Source organism: Falco naumanni, chromosome 4, assembly GCF_017639655.2.
Source record: "Falco naumanni isolate bFalNau1 chromosome 4, bFalNau1.pat, whole genome shotgun sequence".
Classification (NCBI taxonomy): domain Eukaryota; kingdom Metazoa; phylum Chordata; class Aves; order Falconiformes; family Falconidae; genus Falco; species Falco naumanni.
The window spans coordinates 74,262,302-74,280,436 of record NC_054057.1 but is presented as its reverse complement, the minus strand read 5'-3'; the positions used below and the strand labels follow the sequence as shown (position 1 = coordinate 74,280,436).

General features: G+C 60.2%; 3 protein-coding genes across 3 annotated transcripts; 2 read left to right on the top strand and 1 right to left on the bottom strand.

Annotated features, from left to right (window-relative positions):
* The first annotated feature begins 1,185 nt into the window (after positions 1 to 1,185).
* On the top strand, positions 1,186 to 4,375 carry LOC121087617 (deoxyribonuclease-1-like). The gene is made up of 8 exons (XM_040592869.1): positions 1,186 to 1,329; positions 1,939 to 2,027; positions 2,195 to 2,278; positions 2,419 to 2,534; positions 3,335 to 3,447; positions 3,756 to 3,913; positions 3,989 to 4,085; positions 4,322 to 4,375. Exons 1-8 carry the CDS (start codon positions 1,186 to 1,188, stop codon positions 4,373 to 4,375), a joined length of 855 nt encoding a protein of 284 aa, XP_040448803.1.
* Positions 4,376 to 6,266: 1,891 nt separating this feature from the next.
* Positions 6,267 to 9,738, top strand: LOC121087485 (deoxyribonuclease-1-like 2). Its single transcript, XM_040592540.1, has 8 exons — positions 6,267 to 6,413; positions 6,760 to 6,848; positions 7,864 to 7,947; positions 8,062 to 8,162; positions 8,237 to 8,349; positions 8,598 to 8,752; positions 8,877 to 8,973; positions 9,688 to 9,738. Exons 1-8 carry the CDS (start codon positions 6,267 to 6,269, stop codon positions 9,736 to 9,738), a joined length of 837 nt encoding a protein of 278 aa, XP_040448474.1.
* A 267-nt stretch (positions 9,739 to 10,005) lies between these two features.
* Positions 10,006 to 17,884, bottom strand: ECI1 (enoyl-CoA delta isomerase 1). The gene is made up of 7 exons (XM_040592533.1): positions 17,782 to 17,884; positions 17,145 to 17,288; positions 15,232 to 15,359; positions 14,426 to 14,572; positions 12,975 to 13,096; positions 12,095 to 12,273; positions 10,006 to 10,520 (listed from the first exon to the last, which is right to left on the bottom strand). Exons 1-7 carry the CDS (start codon positions 17,822 to 17,824, stop codon positions 10,354 to 10,356), a joined length of 930 nt encoding a protein of 309 aa, XP_040448467.1. The 5' UTR covers positions 17,825 to 17,884; the 3' UTR covers positions 10,006 to 10,353.
* Between the last annotated feature and the right edge of the window lie 251 nt (positions 17,885 to 18,135).

Here is an 18,135-nt window from a genome sequence, read left to right as displayed (position 1 = left end):
CCTGCAGCTCGGCTTAGTTTTGCCACGATGCTCTGCAGGAGCTGAGCCTGGGCACAGCTCACAAGCATCACCCGGGATGGACACAGCCCTCTATAGGTGCCTCTGCCAGGGAGGCCGCGGAGGCTGCTGTGCTCCCCGGGAGTGGGGAGGATCTGTGGGGCTTTGGGCAATTTTTGACGTGACCAAATTGTATCATTGCTAAATCGTGACGCTACCAAATCACTGCGTTACCAACCAGAGGGACTGTGGTGTTGCAGATGGTAGCGTTTGCAGCCGTAGCAAGGATGCCAGTGGGGAAAGGCGAGGATTTAAGTAGAGCAGCTGCCCCAATGAAAAAGCACATCTGGGGGCAGCGAGCCCTTCCTTGGTTCGGGCTTCAGGTGTGCCCGAAGCTGGGGTGTTTGCTGGTCCTCTCAGCCCATCGGGTCGGGGCTCCTGGTGGGGCTGGGTGCTCGGGGCACCTGGGCTTGGGCAGGGCTTGGATCCCATCTGCTGGTGAAATATTACCCCAGGGAGCTGAGTGCCATGGGAAATACTTCTCAAATACCTTTTCCCATACGTGGGAGCTGCTGTGCTGCCTCGGCGAGGGTCTGGGAGACTCCAGCCTGGGTGAGGATGGGGCGGGGCAGTTTGGGGGGCGGCGATACCCCAGGTGAGGATGCTCCAGGCAGGGAAGGAAGTGAGGAGGGGTGTTGGGGGGTGTGAGTATGGATCCACCCCTTGGTCTGTCCCAGCACGGCTGCTGTAGGGTCTTTTGGGTCTCTGGCACAGACCCAGGGAGGAGTGGGAGAAGCACAAGCCAAGGGACCTTGGTGCCCTCAGCCACTGCCACCCATCCCAGGCCAGGAGAGGTGTCCAGGCTGAGGGCGGTGAACGAGGAAGTGACTGCTCTGCGTCACCAGGAAATGGCATTTGCTCCTTTGGCAGTGAATTATTTGCTCCAGCCTCATAGGTGGTCTGGCCTCCCTCCAGGAGGGACAGGCAGGATGTGCCCCATGTGAGGCACCAGCCAGGTGGCTGGATAGGAGTGCACCATTCCTGGGTCCTAGTGGTTCTCTGGAAAACAGATGCCTCCCAGTGAAACCAGTATGGCCAGTGGGAATACCCTGGTCACCCCCATCATCTGTGCCAAATCCCACTCCCAGCCACAAGGGCTGAGCCCATCCCTGCCCCTCTGCAGACAGGATGGCGGCCTCAAAGCTGGTGCTGCCATTGCTGGTTGCAGTACTGCTGCACGTGGCCACCACACTGAAGATCGGTGCCTTCAACATCAAGACGTTTGGGGACAGCAAGATGTCCAACCAGACTATTGCAAATATCATCGTCTCTGTGAGTGTGTGGGGGTCTCTGGTCTCCAGGATGCAGCTGGCTTGGGGCAGTGGGACACCAGATTTCTGCAGGCATCCATCTGTCCAAGTGTCCATGCACCCACCTATCAATCCACCTGTCCACACCCCTGGCACCCATCCACCCAACCATCTGTCCATCCATCTATGCTTGCATTGATACGTGCCTCCATGCATGCGTGCATGCATCCATCCCTGCCTCCATCCATCTGTCCAAGCCTCCATCCATCCACCCACCTGCTCTTCCCCCATCACCATCTCCAACCTCAGGCCATCTCCACTATTTTTGGTCCCCAACCAAAGATGGGCGATGGCTGGTGCTGCCCAGGTTCCTCACTCAGAGCAGCCTGCGAGGGAGGAGCTGCTGGGGTGGTAGACAGATGGGTGTTAGAGGGCACAGTGCTGCCCCAAGGCTTTTCCAAGCCAGAGGACACCAGCAGAGGAGCTGCCTCTCTGGCTCTGGGGTTCCCACTGCTCTCCCACTGCCAGGCCGGGAGCCTTCACAGCCCAGGCACCCACAGGTGCCCCCATGAGCAGCTCCCTGCTGGGATGAGCAGCTCTGAGCTTGGCCCCCCACCCCACCCCCTCACAGATCCTGTCGGAGTATGACATCATCGTGGTGCAGGAGCTCCGGGATGCCGACTTGAGCTCCGTGAAGAAGCTCATGGGCCAGCTCAACAGGTGACCTTGATGGCACAGGGCAGGGAGTGCCTGCAAACGCAATGCTGGGACAGATTCCAGCCAGCATCTTGCCATGCCAGGCCACCTCTGGCTTGGCCAGAGAGAGCCTGACGGGTGCTGGGGGGCACCGGGAACCTCCTCTCACCCTCTCTCCATCTCACTTCCAGCACATCCCTGCACCCATACAACTTTTTGGCCAGCATCCCCCTGGGTCGGACCAGCTACAAGGAGCAGTACCTTTACATCTACAGGTAAGGGATGCCACCAGGGTCCAGCAGCCCCCATGTCACCCACTGTCCTCCCCAGCCACCCCCAAAGGGCCGTGGGTACCTCTGGGGGCCCTGGCTGCAGCAGGAGCGGTGCCAGCGGCTGCCCTGCTCCCCTCCCTCAGGTCGGACATGGTCTCTGTGCTGGGAAGCTACTACTATGACGACGGCTGTGAGCCCTGTGGGACCGATACCTTCAGCAGGGAGCCCTTCATCGTGAAGTTCTCCTCACCCACCACACGTGAGCAGAGCAGGCGTTGGGGGCTGCCTGGAGCTGGCACAGGGCTGAGCCTGGAGCTGTGCCTGCCGGGAGGGGAGGTTGCACTCTGGAGCCCAACTCAGGGGCTCCACCAGGGTCCTCCACTGCTGTGGGGCCCTCTCCCACCCATGGGTGCCCAGGGGCCCTGGGTACCTATGGCCAGCATGGCCAGCACTGCCGGCTGTTTTCCACCACGTGCCATCTCCCACCATGTGTTCTCTCCAGCTGCGTGCCATCTCATGTCTCCAGCTGTTTCCAATCAGGTCCCACATCCCATCACCTGCTGCCTCCCATCTTGTGCCATATCCTACCATCTGCTTCCTCCAGTTGGGTGTCATCTCCCATCATGTACCATCTGCCTTCATGTGCCACATCCCAACACTTGCCACCTCCCACCATATGCCATGTCCCATCATGTCCCACTTCCCACCCTGTGCCACCTTCTACCCCGTGCCATCACCTCCACCTCCCAAGACCCTCCTCAGGTCACACACACTCTCCCACCTGTCTCCCACCCCCATCTCCTTGCCAAAACCATGATGGCTTGGAAAAACTGATGGGAAACAAGCAGCAAATCCCAAACCACACATGGAGGGATGCATCTCCTGCTGGAAATCCCAGCCTGAAGGATGGGCAGACCCCAAAAAGCCAACACACCCTTTCCCTTCAGCAGCTTTTCCCAGCCAGTAGCTGGGGCTTGGCCTGGGGTGGTCCCCCAGGGTTCCTGCTCCCTTCCTGGGTGCTGTGGCTGAGCTGGTGGATGACAGCCGCCTATCTGGCAGGGGTTGAGGAGTTTGTGATAGTGCCCCTGCATGCCAAGCCCAGCCACGCACCGGAGGAGATCGATGCGCTCTATGAGGTCTACACCAACGTTGTCAACAAGTGGGCGACTAACGTAAGCGGCGGTGGGGAGCTCGGTCCCTTCCCAGGGTAGCCGGGTGGTCTGTGGTATGGCCATCACACATCCCGGTGGCCCTCCCGGGGTGGACATGTCCCACAGGAGACCTCTCATACCCACCGGACCAGGTGCCACCCCAGCAATGTCTGGGTAGGGAGCTGCTGGGTGGCTCCATTGCCATTCCTGGGGGCTTGTCCCCCCATGCTGGGGAGCCCCAGGGGAGGTTCTGCTGCCCCTTAAGATTTTAGGGAGCCTTTGCTGCTCTGTACGGTCTGTGGGCAGGGACACAGCATGCTGCCCCACAGAACATCCTCCTCCTGGGTGACTTCAACGCTGACTGCTCCTACGTGACCAGCGCCGAGTGGCCGTCCATCCGCCTGCGCTCCCTTGACGCCTGCGAGTGGCTCATCCCCGACAGTGCCGACACCACCGTCGCCGACACCACTGACTGTGCCTATGACCGGTGGGTGCCATGCCGGGGGGGTGGGGGCTGGCACGGGGGGCACTGGGGGTGCTAACACCCACAGTGCACCGGCAGCATTGTCGCCTGTGGCACCGCGCTGCGCCAAGACATCGAGCCCGGCTCCGCTACTGTCAACAACTTTCAGAAGACTTTCCACCTCCAGAGGAAGGATGTGAGTGAGGGGCTGGGGCACGTGAGCCCGCCGGGAGCATGGGTGGGCTCCCTGTTCCCCTGGGTGCACCTGGGGGTGGCCTGAACCCAGCCCCCACACTGATTCAAGCCCCCAGACCCAGTTATTTTGGGGTATGCTCTAAATTTTGGGGCTGGAGCGGAGCACTGGGGTCCCATGACAGCGACGGCAGGTCTGGACAAACTTCAGCCACCTCTCTGCTTCCCCCCCACACCCAGGCTTTGGCTGTCAGCGACCATTTCCCAGTGGAGGTGATCCTGAAAGCCCGCTGAGCCCATCCCAGCACCGGTGGCTACCAGGATACCCTGGCACGCACCTGCGTCCCTCCAGGGAACCCACGTGCCACCAGTGCCAGCCAAGCTGCCCACCGAATCTGCTCTTTGGGGTCTTGTGGGAGTGGGATGCTCTCTGCTTTCATTAAAAAATTAGCCTTTTCCAGCCCTCCCAGCTCTGGAGGAAGGGTCCCCTCTGTGCCCCCCTAGCAGCACCCTGTGCCCAAGCCCCCCTCCCCCTGCCAGGGAAGCCCCACTGGGGCTGAAGCCAGGGAGGTCCCCAAGGTCCCCTCCTGCCATCAGGAGACCTGGACCCACCAGGCAGCAGGCGCTGCTCCCCGCTGACCCCAATAAAAGCAGGGACAGCAGGACGGGCTGGGGGGCTCTGGGCAGGACTCAGCCCCCTAGCTGGCATGCAGGATGATTTTCTGCCAGCTCGCAGGGCTGCATCCTGCCGGAGCACGCCTGGCTGTGGGGCGGCTGACAGGGTGCTGACGGTGAGGGCGGGGGGAGGTGCAGGACATGACTCAGTTCCCAGTGGGGTTTGGTGCCTCCCGGGGGGGTTTCGGTGCCGGCACAGCACCGAGGGACACCGGACTCATCCCGTGACAGGGTGTGCGGATGCAAAACCTGGTGGCACACGCAAGCCTGTCAAGCCCCAGCATGAGCAGCTGTCACCTCCCTGCCTGCCCCGTGGCTGGCACCCCAGCAGGGCACCCCTGCAGCAGGGGTGACACCGTGTGCTGGTGCTGGGGACACTGGCTCCGCTGGGGTGTCTTTGGGTCACTAGTGGGGCTGCGTGAGGTGACAACAAGGGTTGCTGTGGGTCACTAGTGGGGCTGCATTAGGTGACAACGGGGGCTGCTTTGGGTCACTGGTGGGGCTGTGTTAGGTGACAACGGGGGCTGCTTTGGGTCACTGGTGGGGCTGTTCTGGGTGACCACCGGGGTTGCTGCAGGGGTTTGCAGCCACCCCCTCTTGCCGAGCCTGGCGGTGCTCAGCCTGCCTGACCCAGCCACCCCACCATTTCCTTCACTCCCCTCTAATTACACGGTCTGAATCACTCACGTTAAGGCCATCGCCCTTTGCCACCTGCCTGGCCCCTGTGCCACGTGTTGTGACCCAAGGGACCACCCCAGCTGCAGCACCCCGAGTCCCACGCGCCCACCCGGCCCTGCTGGGGTGCTCCAGCACCACCGCACCGCCCCGGCCGCCCCTCGCAGCGGCACAGGGTGGCTATGCTGGCCCCACCCTGCTGCCCCGTGGGGGTTTGGTTTCCCAACGTGGGAAGGAGCCCAGAGCCGTGCCAAAACCCCCACGGGGGTGTCCGACTCATCCTGCTTTGCCGGCACCTCCACTGGGAATAAAGCCGCCCGTCCTGCTGCCGGGAGGGCAGAGGTGCTGCGCACTCAGCAAGGTAAGGATGGATCTGCACTCAGCATCTTCAGCTGTGAACAGGGAGGGACTGGGATGGGCTGAGACGAGCTGGGATGAGGAGTCACTCCCTTATCCTGACAGCGGGGGCTGTGATCAGATCTACAGATGTGGAGCAGCTCTCGGGGTGCCGGCTGGCGGCAGTGGCTGGGGCTGGTGGGCGATGGAGACATCCTGGCAGGGAGCGGAGCTGGGTGATCCCAGGGGTGGCGGCGGCACTGCTGGGCGAACTCACCGCAGCGGGACTGGGTTTAGCTTCCCCTGGGACTGGTGAGCCGGCAGACAGCCTGTGCCAGCTCCATGGGTTGCTCCAGGCAGTGCCCACCACGGCACACCGTTGCACACCAGGACTTAGGAAGGACCTACACGGTTGTTTTTTTTCGCTATCCTCAAATCCAGCTTTCCAAGTTTGGCTTTCATTGCTGCATCCCTACGGCTCAGCATCCCTCCCGGCAGGATGGGGACCATGGTGCTGGCACTGTCCCTGCTAGCTGTGGCTCTCCTGTGCCCAGCCACCGCCACACTGCGTGTTGGTGCCTTCAACATCCAGGCGTTCGGTGACACCAAGATGTCCAACAAGGAAGTGGCGGGCATCATCGTCAGCGTGAGTGCGGCTGGTGCCATGCAGGGACAGGCTGTGTGCTGGGCAGACCCAAAATGTGTCTGTGTTCCTGTGCCAGGGGCACGTGGGGACATGGCCATGGATGGGATGGTGTCCCAGTGCTGAGGATGCCCTGGGTGGATGAAGTCTTGGTGGGAACTGAGGTGGGGTGTCAGGCACACCCTGTGGTCCCTCTGAGCCCTCTGTGGGGACACCTGCCCCAGCACCGAGGGACATGTGGGTCCCCATGGTGCTGCACCCAGCACCATGTCAGGGTGGCCAGCTGGGAGATGGGTGGGAGACAGTGGCAGGCTCTGTCTCACCATTGCCATCCCTCTCGGCCTTGCAGATCCTGCGCCGCTACGACGTGGTGCTGGTGCAGGAGGTGCGCGACTCCGACCTCAGCGCTGTCACCGAGCTCATGGAGCAGCTCAACAGGTATGAGCGGGGCTGGAGCCGGGAGCGCCTGGGCGGAGCAGGGAAAAAGCCAAGCTGCCAAAGCAATAAAAGGCAAAAAAAAAAAAGTCGTCTGTCAGCAGAGGGTTTGGTTTTGGAAAGGGGAGTAGGAGAAAAGTGCTGGGGATGAAGATTTGAGCAGGCACTGAAAAAGCCACCAGGACGAATCTGGGGAGAGGAAGGGGGATACAAGTGGCACAAACCTCCTCTGAAAGCTGCCATCCCATGGGAGCACACAGGGTGGAAAGGAGCTACAGCTCTGGCAAGCTCTGTCTCCAAAATATAACAGGGCTGGGCAGAGGTGAGATGGGGGATGAAGGGGGCAGGCAGCCCCCCAGCACCCCAAGACCCTACAAGTGACAGGGGCCCCCAGGATGGACCCAGTGGCAGGTGATGCTCTGAAGCAAGCGGCTTGGGTCCCCCAGGAGGAAAAGTGGCTGCTGGGGTGGGTAAAATGGGGCACCGCAGGTTGGCAGCCCCCCACCAGCTGGGTGCTGACCTTGTTTTGGGGGAGGGTACAGGCAGAGGCTGCTGCTGCCTTGTTGAAAGGCAGTGAGTGCTCTGAGAAGGTATGCCCAGCCCCTGTCCTTGCCCCTTTGGTGTCCCCTCCAGCAAGGTCACAAAGCACCAAGGCAGGCAGGGTGACGCCAGGCTCCGCTGAGCCCTGGGCTGCTCATTAACCTAATTTAGCTTTGCTGCAAATGAAGGTGAGGAGCATCCCTGCAGAGAAAGGGGTGGCAGGAGCTGACCTGCGTCCTGCCATGCCCAAGGAGCCACCCCAGGGTGGTGGGGACAGCAGGGTGGCTCAGAGCCACTACACCCCATGGTACCCCACATTGGGACACGGTGGCTCATTGGGAGGGGACAGCAGAGCAGAAACGACTGGTGCCAACTCCACAGCTGCCCAGCCCCTGGTCATGCTGAGGCCACCGCAGGACAGTGCCAGTCGTGTCACTGGTGCCAGCCAAGTCACTATCCTGCCTTTGCATCTCCGCAGCATGTCCACGTCACCATATGACTATGAGATCAGTGGCCCCCTGGGACGGGAAAACTACAAGGAGATGTACCTCTTCATCTACAGGTAACGGGGCTGGGCACGCTGCTGCCTGTCCGGCAGCACTGCAGGGCCACTGGCACCACGGAGGGGACACAAGGGCTGTGCCAAGCCCCAGTCACAATCCCTTTGGTCTCACAGGACAGATGTCGTATCTGTGGTGGACACCTACCAATATGAGGACCCCCAGGATGTCTTCAGCCGGGAGCCATTCATCCTGAGGGTCTCAGCACCACACACCAGTAAGCAGGGGGACTAGTGGACCTGAATGGTGGCATGGGGTGGCCACAGAGCTGACATCTCTCTCCCCTGGCAGAGGTGGGGGAGTTTGTGCTGGTGCCGCTGCACTCAGCCCCGCACAATGCTGTCGCCGAGATTGATGCGCTTTACGATGTCTACCTGGCCATCATCAGCAAGTGGGGGACCGACGTGAGTGTCACCAACACTGGGGTGGTACCTAGGGTGGGCGCTGAGCCCCAGGGACTATTCAGCCCAGGCTGTGTCCCTGCTCCAAGGCTATCAGGGCTGGTGCAAGGGTACTGGGATGGGGACCCTACTCCTGCCCTGCCCCCTGCCATGGAGGTGCCCCAGCACCCTGGGCTGACCCTCATGGGAGAGGGTGTTGGGGACAGCCCTGTTTCCCAGCCACCATGAACCCCCCCATCTCCCTGCTGCAGAACATCATGTTCCTGGGGGACTTCAATGCTGACTGCGCCTACATCCAGCCAAGTGACTGGTCAGCCATCCGCCTGCGCACCAGTGACATCTTCAAGTGGCTGCTCCCTGACGGCACCGACACCACCGTGGGGAAGTCAGACTGTGCCTATGACAGGTGAGCACCACGATGGCACCGCTGTCCCCCTCCCCGGCACCCCAGAGCCCCCTGCCCATCCCACACCACCAGCGGCTGAGTGCAGGGGCCGGAGCAGGACCCACCGCCCGTGTCTCCCTGGCAGGATCGTGGTGTGTGGCACCAAGCTGAAGAGAAGCATTGTGCCAAATTCAGCTGCTGTCTACAACTTCCAGCGCGCTTTCCAGCTGGAGCAGGAGGAGGTGAGCCGGGCTCGCAAACGCAGGGCGCAAACGCACCAAAGCTGAGCAGCGCTGGCTGCAGGGCTGCTGGCATCTCTTCGGGATTTGGCAACGCAGCACAGCCATAGAGCTGCCAAAATTTTAAGTATCAGCTCAAAGATGGGGTTGAAGCAGCTCTGGCAGCAGACCAAGCTGGCTCCAGCTTCAGCACACGTGCCCCTGCCCAGCACCTGCCTGCTGGGATGCCAGCACTGCTCCTGCGTAAGGCATGCGCCTCCAGGGACATGGCAGCCTGCAGCCAGCTAACAGGGAGCTCGGGGTGACAGGCGACCCAGGTGGATTTGGGGTCACTGCCTGTCCCTGTGGGGAAAAGATGAGATGCGCGGGGGGGTTTGTGGCCTTTAATGGGCAGGATGGCAGGGCCTGGGGCAATCCAAGCCAACCTGCAACCGCCCATAGCTGGCACAGAGCTCCCAAGTGAGACACGGGGGTCTCAGAGGGCAGGCACCCCCCTGACAGCACCTGCCCCAGGCCATGCCTGGGCATCTCTCCATGAGAAGTGCCAAAACTGGTGCCTTGTGTGTTGAGTGTCTTGGGGTCGGGGACATTGTGTCCCCCTCCAACCCGCAGAAGGTTCTGGCAGGGCCATCACAGCCACCCTGCTGGCTCCACCAGCACAGCGAGGGGCTCTCCAAAGCCCTGTGTCACACCTCCCTGCCTCTCGCCCTCCTCCAGGCTCTGGCAGTCAGTGACCACTACCCAGTTGAGGTGAAGCTGATGGCTTGAGCTCCTCCTACGGCCACCGACCACGATCCAGCTCCAGCTCCCACCACCAACCCCCGTGAAGGCACTCCCTGCAGCCCCCTCCATGAGCCCTGTGCGTGGGCTGCTCTGGGTCCCGGTCCGGAGAAGGGTCACAGCCAGCCATGCCCAGACCCCCCAGCCCACGTGGCTCACAGCAGAGCTCCCCCAACCCACGACGAACCAGAGCCCAGAGACACCAGCCAGGAAGAGGTGACCACAGCCAGGCTGGGGAACGAAGCATCCATCTCCTACCTCATCAAAGACTTTATTGACAAATCTCATTTCACAATTAGCTGTTGGATAGGAGGGAGGATATCCAAGGACCGGCAGGCTTGGGCCACAGCGGTGTCAAGACCCTCTCCCTGTCCGCTCCTCGGGGGAGCTGAGCAGACAGCTCTCTCCACTCTCGGGAAAGGCAGCGGTGGTGTCAGGCACTCTACAGGGACTAAGGGGAAGGGGTGGTTGGGGCAGCCATGGGAGCCGGCAGCGCACCAGTTGCTGACACTGCAGACAGCTTCACTGTGCAAGTCTACAGCTCCTGCAGTGTTTTGGAGAGTCACTCGAACTCCTGGGACTGCACCCTGGGAGGCTGGCTCCTCAGCTCTTCTTCTTCTTCAGCATCTCCATGTACATGCGAAGTGACTTCTGGATGGACTCTTTTGAAATGAAACTGATGAAGTTCTGAATGTCTTCCTCCCGGTGAGCAACCAGGCGATCCAACACTGTCTTCCTCATCATGGACTTGGTGAGCTGACGGGCATGGTCTGTGGAGAGCAAGGATGAGGAACATGCACAGTCCTCACCCCTGACCAGCTCTCAGCCACTGCCACCACGTGCAGGTGCCTCCAAACGGGGAAGTACTGCACACCAAAGGGCTCTTTGAACCAGCAGGGAAAGGTGTGAGAAAAACCCACCGGCTGGAAGCTGAACTGGATAAATTGTCATACAATAAATTATGATCTGTACCACTCAGCGGGGAAATGACTGATCTGCTGGGACAGATGACAGACAGTTGTGCACCTCCTTCTCTTTGTGCCCTCCAGAGCCCAGCCCCCACCCCAGTACACACCACCGGGCTCAGGACAGCAGTAACTAAACAAAATTCTCCGTTATTTGAAACTGCTCTGGCTCTAGGCTCCCACACCCAAACCCCTCACAAGACAGTCCGCTCGTGCCAAACATGCCGTACAACAGCCAGCAGCGCTGTCCCCTCCAGCTCATCCCAGCAGCAGGCGCGGGGCCTGTGCTGTTCCGCACAAATACGTGGATGCTGCCGGAGCAGCGCTGGCTGCTGGAGCTGACAGAAGCTTGAGCACACACCTGCTCACACACGTACAGAACCATGTGCAATGATGTTGCAAAGAAGTTGCAAGCATGCTCTCAGCATGCTTCAGCCGTGACAGTGAAATGCTGACCAGCCACCCCATGCCCTAGAGCTCTGGGTCTGTCTGCTACAGACACCTTTACCTGGACAGACTCCTCCTGGCTCTGATTAGGGCTCTGGGGAAGGATCTGCATGGTGCCAAGCCAGGAGAGAGCACAGTTGAAATGTGCTCCCTGCTCTTGGGGGCCGAGGTGCCACTAATACCAGGACAGCAGGAGACAGAGCTGTTTAGGGACACTCTTCCAAGGCTGGGACACAGAGTGACAGCCCTAGGAGCCGTCCATTTCTGCACAGTTTCATTCAGATTTCTACAGAAAGTGCAGCTGAAGTGTGACACGTAGTTGCACACCCCTGCAGCACTCAGGAGGTGGCATGGGATGGGATAGCTCAGATCTAGCCCTGGCCGGCAGACAGCCCCCTCCCAGCCCAGGAACCATGTGCTGCCAGTCACGGAGCAACCCAAACATGCTTGTGACATCTGTGCTTGCTGTCTGTCCTCCTGCCCCCATCGCCAGCCCCAGCTCAGCAGAGTGCTGAGAGTTGATCCAGACCACAAAGGCGGACTGGCAGCCACCCAGGCACTCTTGCTCAGCCTGTTCCCTCCACTCCATGGCAGCTTTCCTGGATAACACCTCCACTGACAGACACAGTTTCAGCTTGTATCTGGAGCTCAGGCTCCTCCAGATTGACTCAGCAGGGCTGGCAGGGTGAGCCGAGCTGGAGCCATGTGCCCTACACACCCAGCACAGTGTCCTCCTGCACAGGGCCACTGGCAAACCTGTCTCTGTTAGCCCAAGGCTGCGGGAACCTTGTGCTGAGCCTTCCTGCCTCCCAGCCATCCACACCTTCCCTTTAAATAGAAACTGTTAGGTACCTGCTGGGAGCCAGCCCCAGAACCTGTCCCTCCCACCCAGATCAGATCCCCTCTTCCTCTGCCAGAGGTGCTACCCTTACCGGGAAGGGCCAGCCACTGTGCCATAACAGCCGCAGCCTTCTCCTGGAGCTTCTCCTCTGGCACCAGCTCGTCCACAAGGCCAAACTTGTGGGCCTCAGCTGCAGGGTGGAGGGAGCCCAGCTGGAGGGAGCGTTCAGCAACTCGGTGTCCCACAACATTCACAAATGTGTCCTTAAACCTAGAAGAGATGGCAGGAAAACCCAGTCAGAGAAAGAAACAGCCAGTGGCAGCTGCACCCAGACACCGAAGCTAAGAGCACACTTGGTCCCACTCCCTAGGAGGGGTCTCTGAGCAGCTACAGGTTCAGTCATACTGTGCAAAGTCAGGTGAGCAGAGCCATTTTTGGTACTACCCCAGCAGAGTTCCCTCTCCTCTCCACCAGAGTTGCTTTATTTACCCTCAATGCACAGGTCCCACCTGTGCCCACTTGCTGCAATATGAAAGCTCCTTGCCAACAGCACATTTACACGTTCTCAGGGCAAGCAAGGGCCTGCATCTTAGTATATTAGTGTCCCTATGCTTTCAGAGAGCTCCACAGCTATGGGGTTTTGCAGGTGCACAGTGTGTATCCAGGGAAAAGCATATTCCCAGACTGAGCCTGGCCATGGAGATCTCCCAGCAGTAGTCCCAGACTTGACTGCAGAGTCAGAACTGAGGTCCTCATTGGTGAAACACATGAGGACACTGTGCAGCCTGAAAGCTTTTCACATACCTGCAGGACAGGACGGAGAAATGAGGTGCTGTCTCCTGCAGCTACCTGATCACTGACACGTGACGCTACCTCTCAGCAGCCAGTTAAAACTGATTAAGAAACTCCTTGAAGATTAATTCTTTTTTGAGACCTACACGTGACACTAAAATTGCGAGGCGCTGGCCTACCAGAAGGGAGCCACGATGCCCAGCTGGGCTTCATTCAGGCCGATGCTGAATTTGGGGTTGTCCACCATGATTCTGTAGTCACACGTCAAGGCAATGAGACAGCCTCCCGCCGGGCTGGACCCCTGGCAAAGAGAAGGCAGGAGTGAGTCTAGGTCGCGGTTACAAACATCCCTGCGCCTCCGGCCTCACTGTTTCCTCCAGAGCTGGGAAGACACAGGGTGACAGAGCAGATGTCCCCCAAGTCTCTGATTACCTCATTTGAAACAGCCCCAAAGAAGATTTCTGATAGGTTTACCGAGGTTTACCCTTTCAGTTTTCAAGCCCTTTGTTTCTTGCATTTTCCAGTGTGGAAATCTAGATAATTGATCTGTGCTACTTGGGCTACAAACCCTGCAGTGGAGATTTGCTGCAGCATTTTCTTGTAACCCTGCATGAGTTTTTAACACTTGTTGAGTTTGTAACCCTAAATGTCACAGAAATGGTTCTGTCTTTGTAACACCACCTGTCTATAAAACTTCCATTTGTGACCATCTTTGCTACGACTCGCTGCTTGCTTAGCCCTCCACAGGACACCGGTGGGAAGCCGCTCAGAGGCTCAGCTGCCTTCAGAGACAGTTTACGGACAGACACAGAACCATGAGCTGCCAAAGCGGCACCACACTGAAAATCAAAACCAAGACACCAAGCAGGTAACAACCCATCCACAGACATTCAGATGGCACTTCACTGCTGGCCAAGAACCACAGCTGGAGGAACAAAACCAGGTGAAAAAGGGCTCAAGACAAACTGCACGGCCCCAAGCATCGCTGCCTACAGGGCTGAGGACAAGCCCTTGTGGTGCTGCATGGCTGCCTTCACCTCCTCCCCTCTAGCAAAGCAGTGCAACAGCCAAGCAAGTGACCCCTGGCAACCCCTACGAGCCTTGTCCAGGAGAGCAGCCGGTGAGCATGTGACAGGCATCCTTTGGACTCCTCCATCAGCTGCTCGGCTTCTGGGGTACTTGTCTGCCATCAACGCCCCTCTGGGCTCTACCACTGGTCCACAGCCCTCCTCCTGGTCCTTTGACCTGGAGGACAGACTCCTAGCTGAGTTCTTGGGGCAGGATATGGCCCTTGCTGCACAAAACACTGCCAAGGGCACCTCAGCCTCCATCGGCAGGACATGGGTGCTGTGCAAGCTCCCCACCGCAGCCAAAATGCTGCTATACCCCAGCAGCGCCTGCAGCTTCCATGGAGCCTGCAGCATCCCACACTTCCATACCTTCCCACACCCCAGCGTGCTGAACTGACAGACATGTACTTTGCCAAGACCTCCCAACGAATACATTCCTGTATTTGTTTCAACACTGGCAAGGCTGACTTTTTGGCTGTCCTTGCCCACGCAGTGCAAACAAGCAGCAGCAAGCGACAGACCATGCGGGGCGACTAGGAAGGCGGATCTAAAGGACATACGTTGACTGCAGCGACAGTGACCATATTGGAGCCGTACAGCCGGAGCCACATCTCCTGCACGGCTCTCCAGAACTCGGCATAGTGCTCCGTGCTCTTCCCACACATCTCGGTGATGTCCAGGCCAGATGAGAAGATTTTGGGGACTGCCTGGAATCAGGAAAATACAAACGTCACTTAGTGTCACTGCTCAGGGATGACCCTTTAGCCCTCTAATGCACTTGGTCTGGCAGCCTGAAGAAAGGGAAAGTGATAATTAAATATGACATAAACCAAGGTCTTTTGGGGTTCTGAAACAATCTTTCCAGTTGTCCCACAGCCTGGATCATTCCATCAGCATGGCCCACAGGGCTGCGACTCTTTGCTTGCAGCACAATTTCCCTGTGAAGGTGCAGCATGATTTCCCTGTGTGGGTACATCAGCCACGCAGCACAAAACCTGTCCTGTCCCATTCCCACGCACCACCTCATACCCACATCTCAACTGAAAACAAGCACTGGCATCTTCTAGCAGCTACCTCCAGGCAGTTCAAGAGATCTCAAGCGATGTGTCAGGTTTGCAGACAAGTAGCTCTAATTTCAAAGACAATGACAATACTTGGTGGTTGTTCTGCTAGAGAAGTGCAGAGAAGAACGAGCACAGCTCATCCAAGAGCCCCTGCCCCTCCTTCCAGAGCTGGTCAAAGCTGCCTCCTGGCCTTCCCATGCCAGTGACCAGGGAGTCAAGAGACCAAGCATGAGCGAGGGAATGGCACACATGCCTGCCAAATCGCCCCCCCAGTCTGCACCCAAGCACAGGACAACACGTACGGATGTAAAGATCACACCCCGGCAGGTCCGGTCATTCTCTAGCTTCTCCAGGCTTATGCAAAACTCGGTGATGAAGTCCAGGCTGAGGCTGTTGACTGGGGGGCTCTTGAACTTCATTGTGGCGACGCCTGTGCCATGGTAAAGATAGACATCAGAACCCTCTACCACAGCAGCACACATTGCCTTGCCCAGGGGAGCTTCACCTGCCTCCCTGTTTCCCTACTTACCCAGATCATGTCTTTCCACCCCTGGCTCTTCAAAAAGCCGCCAGAACAGCAGGGCCAATAGCACGGCCCTGCCTTCGCCCACAAGCTGGGCTCACTCAGCCAGTGGTGAACATGGAGCATCAGGATTAAGAGATGGGGCTGCATGAACCTCATGAAGTTCAACAAGGCCAAGTGCAAGGTCCTGCACCTGGGTTGGTGCACCCCTCAGTATCAATACAAGCTGAGTGGAGAATGGATGGAGAGCAGCCCTGAGGAGAAGGACTTGGGGGTGCTGATGGACAAGAAGCTCAGCATGGCCTGACAACATGCGCTGGCAGCCCAGAAAGCCAACCACATCCTCGGATGTATCACCAGCGGCGTGGCCAGCAAGTCGAGGGAGGTGACTGTCCCCCTCTACTCTGCTCTCGTGAGACCTCACCTGCAGCGCTGCGTCCAGCGCAGGGGCCCCCACTGTAAGGAGGACATGGACCTGTTGGAGCGAGTCCAGAGGAGGCCACAAAGATGCTCAGAGGCTGGAGCCCCTCTGCTGTGCAAACAGGCTGAGAGAGCTGGGGTGGTTCAGCCTGGAGAAGAGAAGGCTCCAGGGAAACCTTACAGCAGCCTGCCAGCGCCTAAAGGGGGCTTACAAGAAAGCTGAGGACAGACTGCAGGACAAGGGGGAATGGCTTTAAACTGAAAGAGGGTAGATTTAAATGAGAGAGAAAAAAGAAATTCCACAATGTGAGGGTGCTGAGGCGCTGGCCCAGGCTGCCCAGAGCAGCTGTGGGTGCCCCATCCCTGGCAGTGCCCAAGGCCAGGCTGGACGGGGCTGGGAGCAACCTGGGCTGTGGAAGGTGTCCCTGCCCCTGGCAGGGGGCTGGAACTGGGTGATCTTTAAGGTTCCTTGCAACCCAAACCATTCTGTGATTCTACGAACAAGCATGTGTGTGGTGGCACGTCATGTGTCCCAAACTCCAGCCACTTTGGGGGTCATGCTGCCCAGCAGTTCCTTTCCCTCTGGGCTCAACGGATAACACTAAGCCTCCAGCTTCTATCACAGCAAGCATCCCCCGCCCAGGGATCACACACCTTTCCGAGCCTGCCAGCAGCACTGCCACCTTGGCCAGCACCACGGGAAGGGCTCCGAACCCCTGTCCCCTTCCAAAGGGTGCGACTGTGCCCCGAAAGGCCCTCACCGAGTGCTTTGTCTGCGTGCTGCAGTCCTGCCTAGGCTGGGGACGGCAGCGTGAGGATGCACCCAGGGGCCTGGCAGCCAAAGGAAGAAGAGGCAACCTTTGTTCGGTGCAGGGACCTGGCCCCATGACAACTATTCCTGGCAGTCGGACACAGAAATCCCCAGCAGCTGCTCCCTGAAGAAGCGCCTGCCACTCCACCAGGTCCCCAAAGCTGGGACCCTGCAGAGGGCACGATGCACAGGCAGGGGACAGGGCACAAGGTCTGCCCATGGTGACGGCTAGGGTTTGCCCACGGCACCCAAGCAGCACCCAGCCACCTGAAGTGCCCCCACCGGTGGGACGCCTGTCCCCCAGCGGGTCCTAAGCAGCTCACACTGGGACATTGGGGCTTTGGTGGCTTTCCAAGCCCAGGGCCACGCGTGCCACGGGGCAGGCAGGGAAGGGGCGCTGCCTGTGCCCCACAACGCCCCGTGGGTTGAGGGTGACACCGCAGAGGGGCTGCCCACCGTACCTGAGCTCTCGTCCAGCTCCACCAGGATCTTGTTGTTGCTGAAGGCTCGGCTCGGGGCGCGCGGGAGGCCGGGGGGCAGCCGGGGGCCGGGGGGCTGCCGGGCGGCTGTGCCCCACGCCGGCCGGTGGCAGAGGGGCAGCACGCCTGGGGGGACAGAAGCAGGTAGGGGCGGGCAGGGCACAGCCCCCCGGGTGTGGGGTGTGCTGCCCAGAACTGCCCTGCACGGACAGGGTGGGGACACGGGGACACCCCGACACACTGAGGGGGAGCGTGGGGCACCCTGACCCACGGCGGGGGGGACGCGGGGACACCTTGGCGCACTGATGGGGGGCACCGGGACACCCTGACCCACGGCGGGGGAGACGCGGGGACACCTTGGCGCACTGATGGGGGCCACCGGGACACCCTGACCCACGGCGGGGGGGACACGGGGACACCTTGGCGCACTGAGAGGGGGCACCGGGACACCCTGACCCACGGCGGGGCACACGGGGGACAAACTGGCTCATTGAGGGAGGGCGCGGGGACACCCCGACCACGCCGGGGGACACGGGGAGGGGCCGTAGGGACACGCTGACCCCCCCGAAGAGGGACACGGAGGGACGCGGGGCCACCCCGCCCGCGGGGCCGGGCGCACCTGACCGGGCAATGCGGCGGCCGAGAGTCCCCACCGCCGCCATCTTCTGCCGTCGCGTCAAGGGTACGGGGCGGGGCCTCGGCCGCGCGTCACCGCCCCGCCCCGCCCCACAGGCCCCGCCCCGCCCTGCCCCGAAGCGCCGTCTACGGCCGGTGCTGCGGCGCGCACGTGCTGCCGCCCCCTGGTGGCCCGCGCGCCCCAGACTGCCCTGCCCTGCCCTGCCCTGCCGTGCCCCATCCTGCCCTGCCCTGCCTGCCCTGCCTGCCCTGCCCTGCCCTGCCCCGCCTGCCCTGCCCTGCCTCGCCCTGCCCCGCCTGCCCTGCCCGCCCTGCCCTGCCTGCCCTGCCCCGCCCT

Excerpts from the sequence above, each read along its gene's own strand:
- LOC121087617 (XM_040592869.1), top strand. The coding sequence starts at position 1,186 with ATGGCGGCCTCAAAGCTGGTGCTGCCATTGCTGGTTGCAGTACTGCTG. Across the intron at positions 2,028-2,194 it reads CTCATGGGCCAGCTCAACAG|CACATCCCTGCACCCATACA; the intron begins GTGACCTTGATG and ends TCTCACTTCCAG. Across the intron at positions 2,535-3,334 it reads GTTCTCCTCACCCACCACAC|GGGTTGAGGAGTTTGTGATA; the intron begins GTGAGCAGAGCA and ends CCTATCTGGCAG.
- LOC121087485 (XM_040592540.1), top strand. The coding sequence starts at position 6,267 with ATGGGGACCATGGTGCTGGCACTGTCCCTGCTAGCTGTGGCTCTCCTG. Across the intron at positions 6,414-6,759 it reads TGGCGGGCATCATCGTCAGC|ATCCTGCGCCGCTACGACGT; the intron begins GTGAGTGCGGCT and ends TCGGCCTTGCAG. Across the intron at positions 8,753-8,876 it reads TCAGACTGTGCCTATGACAG|GATCGTGGTGTGTGGCACCA; the intron begins GTGAGCACCACG and ends TCTCCCTGGCAG.
- ECI1 (XM_040592533.1), bottom strand. The coding sequence starts at position 17,824 with ATGGCGGCGGTGGGGACTCTCGGCCGCCGCATTGCCCGGTCAG. Across the intron at positions 13,097-14,425 it reads TCACTGTCGCTGCAGTCAAC|GGGTCCAGCCCGGCGGGAGG; the intron begins GTATGTCCTTTA and ends TCTCTTTGCCAG. Across the intron at positions 10,521-12,094 it reads ACAGTGGCTGGCCCTTCCCG|ACCATGCCCGTCAGCTCACC; the intron begins GTAAGGGTAGCA and ends TGCTCTCCACAG.